General features: G+C 42.7%; 1 protein-coding gene across 3 annotated transcripts in view; it reads left to right on the top strand.

Annotated features, from left to right (window-relative positions):
• Nucleotides 1–13,201, top strand: part of spred1 (sprouty related EVH1 domain containing 1) — a 118,799-nt gene that overhangs the window by 48,017 nt on the left and 57,581 nt on the right. For all 3 annotated transcript variants that reach the window (XM_086003473.1, XM_086003474.1, XM_086003475.1), the window contains exon 2: nt 6,929–7,103. In XM_086003473.1, the coding sequence (XP_085859599.1) occupies nt 6,929–7,103 (175 nt within the window). The remainder of the gene's footprint in view (nt 1–6,928; nt 7,104–13,201) is intronic.

Below are 13,201 nucleotides of genomic sequence, written 5' to 3' on the forward strand. Positions count from 1 at the left end.
CTGTTCCTGAGACAATTCAGTGTGGCATCAGTCGTTGCAGAGCTCACTGGATAAACGTCGATCCACTTTGAGTGAGCGTCTACCAGCACCAAAAACATTTTGCCCCTAAAAGGTCCCGCATAGTCTGTGAATTCTCCTCCAGGGTTTGCTGGGCCACTCCCAGGGATGGAGTGGTGCCCCGGCAGGTGCTTTCCCCTGTTCCTGACATATAGTGCATGACTTTACCTTTGACTCAATTTCAGCATCCAAGTTAGGCCACCACAGGTAGCTCCTAGCCAGTCCTTTCATTCTAGTCATTCCTGGGTGCGATTGATGCAACTGTTCCATCAAAGTAGAGCGCCCCCGCTCTGGGACTATGATGCGTGCTCCCCATAGTACACATCCATCTTGGACACTGAGCTCGTGCTGTCTCTGTCTGTACGGCGCGAACTCCGGTCCCTCACGGTGATCTGGCCAGCCTTTCAACACATACTCACGGACCCTTGACAGAACGGGGTCCTTGGCTGTCCAGCCCTGGATTTGCGCTGAAGTCATCAGGGGACTGATCTCCTGATCCAGCATCAGGACGTGCTCCTCGGGAAGTACTGCGAGGAGATTTTGAGAGGGGCAGGCGGCTGAGAGCATCCGCGTTCCCGTTTTCCTTGCCGGCTCTGTACGTGATCACATATTCATAGGCTCTTAGTATTACTGCCCATCTCATTATTCTCTGTGATGCCATTTGAGGCACCGCTTTCATCTCATTCAGTAAGCTAATAAGAGGCTAGTGGTCAGTACTGATTACAAACTTCCTCCCATATATGTACTTATGGAATTTCTTTACTCCAAATATAATGGCCAACCCCTCTTTATCAAGCTGTGAATAGTTATTTTCCGCAGCTGTGAGCGTGCGTGAAACAAGCCCGATGGGCCTTTCCGCTCCATCTGGCATGCGGTGGGCCAACACTGCCCCCACTCCATAGGGTGATGTGTCGCAGGACATTATCAGCTCCCAGGTTACTACATTTAGCAAATACTGTGAGCTTAGTTTGTGCTTTTATTTTTTTAATGCTTTTTACGAGTCGCCTGTTAGTAAATTTTAGCAGTCAAAATTTTGCATCAGAATGGGTAGTTACCATACCCTTGTAAAGTGCAAAATATTGAAAAGCAAAAGGCCTGGTGTTAAATATGATGCAAAATATTTTGTTTTTATACTAATAAAAATGAACAAAATTGCGTCCATGAAATGCACAATTAGTGCTTCATCCAGCTGTCCCAGGCGTCAGAGCAAATGCAGTTAGGACATTGTGGGTAATTGAATGTAATGGTTTCTTCAATAAACCTTGGTACCATAGCAGTGCAATTATTTTACTTCGGTGCCTGATTTACTGGAAATGCTGAAAGCATACTAAATTAGTGATGTGACCTTTTCATGCCTGGGTTCCCTGGTGGCCAGGTGGCTGGTGTGTAAAAGTCAGGTTTTGGACTGTGCTTGGAGGATGATTGCCTCTTGCCCTTTTGGTGTGATTGACGTGGCTTCTGGTTTCCTGGTCCTTCCTGTGAATTGGAGTGAGGCACTGAATATACTTGGTTTGCTTGTGGCATTACTCACTCTTTAGGCTTCCATTGCAAGCACAGCAGCTGTTTACTTTGTTAAACAGGATACCTGAAAGGGAAGAAATGAGTTGCCTGCAAAATGAAAAATCTAGTATTGATGGTTAGTGCCATAAATTGCATCGACTGCTTGATTTATCCTCTCGCTAGACTAGCTGGGATAGTGGATTAAGTACTGGTTTAAATCAACAAGTAACAAATGTAGAATAAACCTGGAGGAAAAGATGGATTAATAAGTATGTGAGATGGGTTAGAAAAAAGAAAGACTTGGATTTATATAGCGTCTTTAAGGACATCCCAAAGCACTTTACAGCCAATGAAGTACTTTTTTTTTTAAGTGTAGTAATTGTTGTAGTGTAGAAAACGCAGCAGCCAATTTTGCACACAGCAAGGTCCCACAAACAGCAATGAGATAATGACCAGATCATCTGTTTTAGGTGCTGTTGGTTGAGATAAATATTGGTCAGAAATCTCCTGCTCTTCCTTGAATAGTGCCATGGGTTCTTTTACATCCCCTTAAGAGGGCAGACAGGGGCCTTCGTTTAATTCCTCGTCCAAAAGTTACACTATCATTTAACTAAAAGAACTGTGTGGCATAATGAAAATGACAAACCAGAAATCAAAGGTTCAGACCCTCGCTGAATAAAACTGCTTTTAAATTATGTTGCTGGAAAGAGAGTATGTCCTGGAGAGGTCAAAGACAGAATCTATTTGGTTAGATTTGAGGAACAATAGAGGTGCCATTCCACTATTAGGTGTATTCTATAGTGGGAAGGATATAAAGGAGCAAATTTGCAGGTAAATCACAGAGATGCAAGAACTATAGAGTAGTGATAATGGGGGACTTCAACTATCCTAATATAGACTGGGATAGCAAAATAGTGTAAAGGGCAGAGAGGGGGAAGAATTTCTGAAGTGTGTTCAGGAGAACTTTCCAGCCCAATGAGGAAGGAGGCATTGCTGGATCTGGTTTTAGGGAATGAGGTGGGTCAAGTAGAGCAAATGCCAGTAGGGGAACATTTAGGGAACAGTGATCATAGTATCATAAGGTGTCGATTCGCTATGGAAAAGGACAGTGAGCAACCTAGAGTAAAAACACTTAATTGGAAGAAGGCCAATTTGATTGGGTTGAGAATGGATCTGGCCTGGGTAAATTGGAATCAAAGATTGGCAGGCAAAACTGTAATCGAACAATGGGCTGCCTTTTAAGAAGAGATGGTTTGGGGACAGTTGAGGTACATTCCCACGAGGGGGGAAAGGTAGGGCAACCAAAGTCAGAGCTCCCTGGATAACGAAAGAGATAGAGTAAGATGAAGCAGAAAAAGGGGGCGTATGGCAGATGTCAGGTTGAGAATACAAGTGAGAAACCAGGCTGAATATAGAAAGTTCAGAGGGGAAGTGAAAAAGGAAATAAGAGGGGCAAAGAGAGAGTATGAGAATAGATTGGTAGCTAACATAAACGGGAATCCAAAAGTCTTCTAATAGGCATATAAATAGTAAATGGGTAGCAAGAGGAAGGGTTGTTTGTCGGACTGGAGGAAGGTACACAGTGATGTTCCTGAGGGGTTGGTACTAGTACCACTGCTTTTCTTGATATATGTTAATGACTTGGATGTGGGTGTACAGGGCAGAATTTCAAAATTTGCAGATGACACAAAACTTGGAAGTATAGTGAAAAGTGAGGAGGATAGTGATAGACTTCAAGAGGACATAGACAGGCTGGTGTAATGGGTGGGCACGTGGCAGATGAAATTTAATGCAGAAAAGTGCAAAGTGCTACATTTTGGTAGGAAGAATGAGGAGAGGCAATTTAACTAAAGTGTACAATTCTAAAGTGGGCGCACGAACAGAGACACCTGGGGATATATGTGCACAAATCGTTGAAGGTGACGGGGCATTTTGAGAAAGTGGTTTTAAAAAGAAAAAGCATACGGGATACTGGGTTTCATAATAGAGGCATAGAGTACAAAAGCAAGGAAGTTATGACGAACCTTTATAAAATGCTGGTTTGGCCTCAACTAGAGTACTGTGTCCAATTCTGGGCACCGCACTTGGGAACGATGTGAAGGCTTTAGAAAGGGTGCAGAAAAAATTTACAAGAATGGTTCCAGGGATGAGGGATTTCAGTTACGTGGATAGATTGGAAAAGCTGGGGTAGTTCTTGGAGCAGAGACGGTTGAGCGGAGATCTGGAATGCACTGCCTGAAAGGGTGATGGAGGCAGATTCAATCGTGGCTTTCAAAACTGCACTGGAGTTTCAGCTGTGGCTCAGTTGGTAGCACACTCGCCTCTGAGTCAGAAGGTTGTGGGTTCAAGTCTCACTCCAGGGACTTGAGCACATATAGCTAGGCTGACACTCCAGTGCAGTGCTGAGGGAGTACTGCACTGTTGGAGTTGCTGTCTTTCGGATGAGATGTTAAGGAGCAAGCGTATCCCATTACCACAGTAACCTGTGCAATGTTCCCTTGAATTTTGTTCCTGCGCTGGCCCTTTAAATTTGCTGTGCGGTATCTCTTCCAGCAGCAGCATCTGGTGAGCAGCCTGCGTGGGATCTCGCGATTGACGCGTGGTCTTAGGGAGAACATTGAAGCTATGTTATTTGTCAAAATAATACAAAAGTTGCTATAAAATCAATTGGGCCATATCTCACCAGTTTTCAAAGGAGATAAAGTTCACGTTTTGAACTGGACACCAAATCATTCCACATCAATTGTTTACTCAGTGACTTGAAAACATTTTATATGGTTTGAGATAATCTGATGCAATTTCAGGTTACCTTATCTAATTGTATATGTTTGTGTCAATAACAAGATTTACTGTAATGTTGGCTAGTGACAAAATGCTGCTTTTACTATCCATTAACATGATATTTGAATACACAAATACTAGTGGAAAACTATTCCTCCCTCTCCTCAACTCATTTTGTTTTAGACCCAATTTGTGGATGTCAGAAAAAATACTTGTGGATAAATCTGTCCTAAAAGTAATGCAGTTTTCACTAAATTTTGATCGTTGTATGAGTGAAAATTAAATCTTTGAGGGGAAAAGGCAATGTGAAGCTGGGATAAAAAGCATTAGAAGGACCAAAACTTGGGGATTGAAAGAGCAGAAGAGAAGAGAGACCATGCACAAATGATAAATGGCCATTCACCCATCCAGTTCATTCTGATGCTTTTATGTCATTATTTACCAAGACTGACCACTTTGACCCTGTTGTTTCAATGCCACACTTGTCATGGGGTATTTCCCAGCAATTGAGACAGAAAGAGTGGGTAAACAGGAAATCTCGAGTGGTTTATACAAGATGGCAAAGGAAGATGATCCCTAAGAGGATATATGAGAAGATTCTGTTTCTTCATCTCGCCACCCCCCCCCCACAAAAGTTCAGACTTCCTTATTCCTCCACTCCTTTATAGCTGCTGAAATGGTTTAAAATGCTTCATGGAGGCCTCTGTACTCACCTTTTTTGGGTGAGTTCATTTGAGGAAATGGATGCATCAAAAGCTTCAGACAGGATGGGTGAATGGAAAATGATTGTCTGTCCAACATTGAATTGGCAGCAGTTTGTATACAATATGCAGCTGTTTAGGCAGTACAAACGGGTTTTGAAATCATTTAGACAGAAATAGATTCAAAACCTCCCTCACTGATGTTCTGTTTGTTTTATAAAATTGTAACTATATAGCTACAGGTAGACTACCCTTTATCCGGACTTCCGAAAACCGAAACCCTCTAAAAACCGAAGGTTTTTTCGTTCAGCGTAAGTCGTGCGTACGACTTACGCTGAACGAAAAAACCTTCGGTTTTTAGAGGGTTCCGGTTGCGGAAGTTCGGATAAAGGGTAAGTCGTGCGCACGACCCCCCGCCGACCCCCCCGACAACCGCCAGCCGCCGACCCCGCCAGCCCCGACAACCGCCGACCTCCCCGCGGGCCCCGACAACCGCCGACCCCGCCAGCCGCCGACCCCCCCGCGGACCCCGCCGGCCCCGACAACCGCCGACCCCGCCAGCCCCGACAACCGCCGACCCCCCCGCGGACCCCGCCAGCCCCGACAACCGCCGACCCCCCCCGCGGACCCCGCCAGCCCCGACAACCGCCGACCCCCCCCGCGGGCCCCGACAACCGCCGACCCCCCCCCCGCGGACCCCGACAACCGCCGACCCCCCCGCGGACCCCGCCAGCCGCCGACCCCCCCGCGGACCCCGCCAGCCCTGACAACCGCCGACCCCCCCCCCCGCGTACCCCGCCGGCCCCGACCCCCGACTGACTTACGCTGAGCGTCAGCGTAAGTCGTGCGCACGACCCCCCGCCGACCCACCTTCCGAAATCCGAAATTCTCCTTTATCCGAAACTCGGCTGGTCCCGAGGTTTTCGGATAAAGGATAGTCTACCTGTATTTGCAAAAGCAAAATACTATAGATGCTCAGCCGGTCAGGCAGCATCTGTGGAGAGAACACGTTTCAGGTCGATGACCTTTCAAGATGATAGACCTGAAACGTTAACTCTATAGCTTTTTGCAAAGATGCTATCACCTTCATGAAGTAAAATATCTTTTGGGGGAGGAAACTGTGTGGAAGTGTTAACTTACCAGTGGAAGGTTTCCATGTTTCAAAAATAAAATGAAGTAGCATTAGTTCTAATCCCTTTTCACAGATTTAGATGAATGCACTTATCCAAATTAACTGGTTATCTGGACCTTGCTGCACCCCATCTGATATCCATTTCTGTCCTGAATTAATATTTAATACAGTACAATATTGGAAGTAATGCTGAATAGTTAGCTAAATTATTCACTTATCTGAACGGGTGTTTCTTGAACTAAAGTGTCTCTGAATTATGAAGCTGTAGTAATCGCATTTCATTATGTATGATTCATTTGAAAGGTGACATTTAATAGTCTAACCAGTTCAATTTTTAATCTATAACCATACATTGCAGTATGCTGTGTACCCACTAAAATCTGACTACAATCTTCCTTTGTAAAATGGTCCATTTCATGGTGTGTGTTTTATAATTATTGCAAATTATATCTCCTAATTTCTAGAGATGTTGCCTGGGCAGCACAGTGATAAAGTTCAATTCCCCCACTCTACCAATATTCTGATCTCTGCCATGTTGTTCTGGGAAGTGCTGGATGGGGTGCATAAGGAAGACACTTGACTCTCATGCACTTCCTAGCCACTGGTGTAGAGCTGTATTGTTGCAGGCTTTGGAGTGAGTTACCTTCCCATCAAGATTGGTTTGTACATAGGCTGGGAAGCAAATGTGGGTGGGGGTAGGAAACTGAATCTCTTCCAGGAAGAGAAAAAAATCTAATTTTCTGCCGTCTTTTCGCAGTGATAGTTACTTTGCACGTGTGCGAGCAGTGGTGATGACCCGTGATGACTCGAGTGGAGGATGGGTGCCACTGGGAGGGGGCGGCCTCAGCTGTGTCACTGTTTTTAAAGTTCATCTGGATGAAAGTGGCTGTGATGATTTTCTTATCCACGGAGAAAGGCTCCGGGACAAAACGGTAGGAACTACATTTTTCAATTGTATAGTCATTTGTATTAATCTGTAGTGATGTGTTGAAACCATAATAGCCAACATCTGATAACATTACGGCGGATGGGGCGGGAATAAAGCCTCTCTTTGCTGTAATCAGAACTACTTCTATCTATATTTTTGTATGTAACGTGTATATTATGTGCTCCTTATGTAATGTATTGTCATACCTGGGAGGTTTATTTTCCAAATACAGTATACTCCTGTTAATTTACAGTTTTTAAAATGTCATTATTCAGTGTTGCAGATTGGGCAATTTTAATGAAACCGCACAAGGATATTATTATGATTTTAATTCAAATTGAGCAACTTTGAAATATGAAGAGTGGATTGTACTTGCATTGTTCATGCCATTCAATCCTCCCCACTCCTGAGATTTGTGATTTCAATGTATATGGTGTTGTGATGCAATGCACCGCATAACCATCCCCTTCAATTTGTTTTCTTTTGCTCCTCGTATCTCTTCCTATCTCCGTTGCCTGAAAATTCAGCCTCGCTCCTCCTCAGACACCACATGTGTCTCAAATCTCATGGCCTCCCACTCACTGCTATTCTTCCAAACAGAAATGTGGTCTTCAGACTCCTCCACCTGAAAATGTGACCTCTTCTCTTGATGCACCCTCCAGCAGTCTCCAGGCCCATTCCCTCTCCACCTTCTGGACACCACCTGAGGCCCAAAAAGTCACCCAGATCAAAAGGGAGGGGAAAAAGAAGAATGAAAACGCAAAAGAAACACACAAGAGGGAGAGCAGACGCACAACCATTTATTTAAAAATAGCATTTAAAAATGACGTGAAAAATGCAAAAAGCGGACAGACAGAAGAAGGAAAAAGCCAGAGATTGAAAACCAGAAGAAAAGAGCAAGAATAAACCAATTCCATAGACACATCAGGCAAACCTGTGTGTGTGTGCATCTTTATAAATTTATATATTGCAAGTATTACATACACTGCATTTCCTGTAAGTATCACTTGCTTCCTCTTGCACTTCCCACCCCCATACTTTTCCCTGTTGATGATATCCTTGTTATAAGGCTACGTATCTACTGACTCACTGAGTAACTCCGCAGGAGATCTGCTAGTAACTAATTAAAAATTCTGAGTTTGGCATGCACTTCCTGTGTCACAGTTTAGCCATGTCTGGGTGTGTGGCTCTCGGATACTTTTTTTTTCAACATTTTTTTTTACATGGCTTTATCATACTCTTAATTCTGAGATTCCTCTTTTGCCACTATGACCAAATCCTTTCCTTGGTCACTCCTGCTTGGTCCCCATCAAGCTGCCAACTGTTACAATTTTTTTTTAATCTAATTTTTAATTTGAATCTTTCCTTCCAGTTTCTCTGAGCATGTTTTCATTCAATCAGGTAATTCGCTACCAGCCCACTCCTACTCAGGCTGCTATCGTATTGTTAATTCATTCATGCCAAGCTTGTCTGTATGTTCCAATTCTCGTATTTAAAAAAAAAAAAAAAATTGTAACTTTTTATTTTCTCTCTTAACTATTTAATCTCTCTTTTACTAAATTAGCTTGCAGCAAGCCTGTTCCCTGCAAACATTGCTTTTATTTAGATTTATAATTCATTTACTTGCGGGGAGAAGGGATGGGGGAGGACCCCATTCTCTAAGCCCTGCTCATGTTTCACATTGCTAGCTGACTTATTGGAGGTTGATTTTTTTTTAAAGTTTTGGTAACTTCTGGAAAGAACACTCAGGCCAGTTTTATTTAATAACTTTTACTTTAGCCGATTCTGAACACTTAAATTGCCAGCCTGCCGACACCTGACCTTTTAATTTCCCAAAACCCATTCTAAGGCTGAAGGTCACATTTATTTGAGAAGTCCCTTGTTTTATATTGCCTGGCAGCCTGCTATGCTGCTGTTTTAATTTATTAGGTTGGGTGAAAGCCTTTTCTGCTGCTTTTATATCTCGTACATTAATTTGGGGAAACCCTTTTCCTTTGTTTATGTTGCCTGGTAGTGCACGGAGGTGCTAATTAATTTGAGGGCAAAGCATTCATCCCGTCTCCTTTATGGCTCCCTACATTCACTTAGCCCTGCTTTTTATCTGGTTCTCCTCATCCATGCAACTCTCCTCTAGTTATATTTATTTCAAACTACAGCCTTCAGTTCTCTCTCTTACTCTGCCTCCACCATCTCTCCCACCTCCCTGTACTGCACCATGACTGCTTTCACCCCTGTGCCCATTTCCAAACTCTTCCCTTTTCCCAGCTACCCACTCTTCCAAATAGTCATTGCCTCAGTACCTCCAACCCGGCATCCAAACTTCTCACTCCCCATCTCAGCTGCCCTCTCTTTCAGTACGCACTACCCTCAGTAACTCTTTATCCTTTTCCCACGTGCTACCTACACCCTATTATTACCTACTTCCCCCATCAGAATTCTTACCACACCACCCTGCTCACCTTGATTACTGATTACCCTAATTCCCCAAATGCTCGACTCACCGAACTCCTTAACCTTCAACTACTCATTATCCACTACTCTGTCTCAACAAAGAACCCCAAAATAATTCCCTTCGCCCCCCAATTTATCTCCCTCAAACTATTTATTAGCATACAGTACACCTCACTTTGCAACTTCCATAGCACTTCCCAAATTAATGCAAAACCAACATCCCCATCCCAAAACTGTATCCTCTGACACCAGCATCATCGACACGAGCATGCCATGCCGGCTTCCTCTATAAAACACCATTCTCCAGCTTTACATTTGACAATGCGATGGAAGATCCACTAGTAATACAATAGAAGTTGTGTATATAGCAGTCAATTCTTGTCATTTGCTCCCTGTAGCACTTTCCCTGTCACGCTTTGGTATCAAGACCAGCCATTCACAGAGGATGCTTTTGCAAGCCCTGCCATCCACTTTCCAAGATGCAAAAAGTGCAAACTGAGTTTTGCTGTTTCAAAGTTTTAAAAAAAAACACTTTTTAAAGCAACCATATGTTTACTGTTCCACAGAGGCACTGAATGGAATCTGTGTGTTTATTTATGCTGCTATGATATTATTTAAGAAAAACGTACTTATTTATTTTTCTGGGAGCCAATCATAAAACACTTAATTCAATGTTTACATAAAGCTTACCAACCTAAACTGCCAGGGTTGGGACACTTACACACGAGAGCAAGGGTGCGTGAGGAACTTATCGCTTTCGCAAATAATGGCCAGAGTCATGGAATTCCCTCATTAAAGCACTAATGAACATTAGTTTGGGGGGGGGGGGGTTTGAGGGAAAGAGAAAGATTATGATGGGTGATTAAAAACCTTCTTGGAACAGTAATTTCAAACGAGGAGAGGTGGAGTGATATAGAAGAATCCCATCAGAGACGTGCCAAGGCAAGTGAAAGCGCTGTCGTCAATAATGGGGTGAAGGGATGGACATGGCATAACACCCCTATTGTAAAGCAGCGTATACTCTGGCAATAGCAACCTCATGGGGTGCTGTCTATAGCAGTGATGTTGATCAGTGTCAGGATACATGTTGTGCTTTTTAAGACACAAGGTATTATCAGGGCCACTGATGTATAGTATTGAGCAAGTCAAATTGTGTTTTTATTGCATGATTTTCCACTATTTTTCTTGGTGCTTGGGGTTAACTTTTTCAACTATTATTCTGTGAAAACTGTAAATGAGTGGCCCTCTTTTTTTATTATAATAATGCTAAATCAAATAATTGGGGGCACAGAGTAGGGAAATTAATGAATTATGGTGGTGAATCAAATAAACTGGAGTATGGAACAGGGGGAAAATATTTTTAATTATTGGGACGAGCCAAATAAATTGGGGTGGGGAATGAGGCAAAAGTATGTTGAAGTCGCAGGTGTCTCCTGTGGCGTGGACTTCTTGTCCAGCAGGAGGTGCAGCGGTGAATGAACCAAACAGGGCTATAAATAAATTAAGCTTCTCGACCAGTGGGGTAGTGGTGGTGAATCCAAGAAACTGGGTCATGGAATAGGAAAATGAATTAATTATTGGAATGAAACCATAAATGGAGATGGGATAAGGAACAGTGCAAGAAATAAATTAATGAAATAAGAGGCTTTTCTGTGCCAGACACCAATAATGGCATCAAAGCAGACTTCTCGGGCCATGGAGGTGGGGAGATAAAGGAAACATTATTTATTCCTTGCCCTGTTAGGTTAATATTTTCATGAAATAGTGGGCTTGGATAATGGTGGAGGCATCTCTCACAGCAGAGAAATAAGTAAAATGGAACAGGGAGATAAACCGAGGAAAAGTTGAGTTAATACTAAAAGATTAATGAACGGGCTCCTCTGGTGAGATTAACCAGAAGGAACAAAAGTTTAGATTGAATTCAGATTGTATGAAAAGTAACTTGCAAATTGAGCTGGTGCAATCAGTTGGTCTCCAGGAAGTTTGAATGAGTAAGGAGGAACATGGTCAAATGGACAGAGAGCAATGAGAAGGAAGTGAAAGAAAATAGCTCTAAAAAGCTATTTTTTAAAAACTGAAATATATTTCAAAGCACGACTGAAGCAGCATGACACCAAAAATATGTCACGGGATGAACATCCCCCGTCGTGAGTTGGAGAGCATGCAATTTTATCACGATAGGAATGTTATGTATTATCAGAGTCACTGATCTATGGTAACTGGATAAGACATATTTCAGTTTTATTGCATGATATTCTGGGATTTTTACTGTGGTGATTGAATTCTGCAACTGTCTGTTTTTCTGGGAAAAGGGTAAATGATGGTCCTTTATTATTTTACTTTCTTGCCTTGGATGTTCTCTTTGATACAGTGATATCACTCCTATAAGAGATCTGAGCATCTTATGTTTAGGGGTGTGTTCGTACTGCTCAATATTTAACTATATGATGGCATAATTCAGGAGAGTAACAATAGTACTCCATTATTCCATTGTGATCTGAACCAGATTTGTGTCTTTCATGTGTCCCCACATGCCTCCAAACTTTGAGGCAGACTAGAGTCAACAAAATGGGATGAAATTAGTGAACATTTGGAAAGACACGGGCTAAGTTTCAAGTTGTTGTGTGGATGGGAGCCGGAAGTTGCAAAGGGACATAGACAGACTTTGTGAGTGGGCAAATCTATGGCTGATGGTGTTCAATGTGGGGAAATGAGGTTATCTACTTTGGATCTGAGAAAGATAAATCAGAAAATGTTCTTAATGGTGAGAGACTAGGAGATGTGGAGGAGCAAAGGAATTTAGGTCTCAATGTATACAAATCATTAAAGGCTAGTGCACGGGTACAAAAAGTAACCAAAAAGGCTAATGGAATGTCGGTCTTTATCTCAGGGGGCTGGAATTTCAAAGTGAAATAGTGATGCTTCAGTTGTACAGAACTTTGGTCCCGACCCCTATGGGCTGGTGTGTTCAGTTTTGGGCAGCAAACCTCCAGAAAGATATACAAAAGCAAAATACTGCGGATGCTGGAAATCTGAAACTAAATCAGGAAGGATATATTGGCCTTGTTATACCAGGGCTTAAATGGATAAATTATCGACAGGTTGCATAAACATGGCTTGTATTCCCTCAAGTTGAGGAAGTAGAGGAGTAATCTAATCAAGATATTTAAAATGATAGAGACTTGAGTGGGTAGATACAGAGAAACTATTTCCTGTGGTGGGGGAATCCTGAAGGGGCAAAATTAAAATTAGAGCTAGCCCAACGAGGAGTGAAATCAGAAGCAGTTTTTCCCCACACACGGTAGTGGAAATCTAGAACCCCCCCCCCCCCCCCCCCCAAAAGAAAATGCTGTGGATACAGGGTGAATTAACATTTTCAAGAATGGGGTTGATAGATTTTTGTTAGTTAAGGGTAGCCAGTGATATGGAACAAAGGGGCTAAGGTACAGATCAGCCGTGATCTACTGTAATTGAATGACAAACAGGCTCGAGGGACTGAATGGCTGACTTCAGTTCTATGAATTTGTGAAGTGTAGGTCAAGTTTGACTAATTTGAACCATAGATGTTTACAGAAAGAGGCTATTGTGATCCCATAATCTTGTATATTTCTCTGCTTCAAATATTTATCCAATGATCTCTTAAAAGAAGCA

This window comes from Somniosus microcephalus, chromosome 12, assembly GCF_052327205.1.
Source record: "Somniosus microcephalus isolate GS21.2 chromosome 12, FLI_Smic_1.0, whole genome shotgun sequence".
Taxonomy (NCBI): Eukaryota; Metazoa; Chordata; class Chondrichthyes; order Squaliformes; family Somniosidae; genus Somniosus; species Somniosus microcephalus.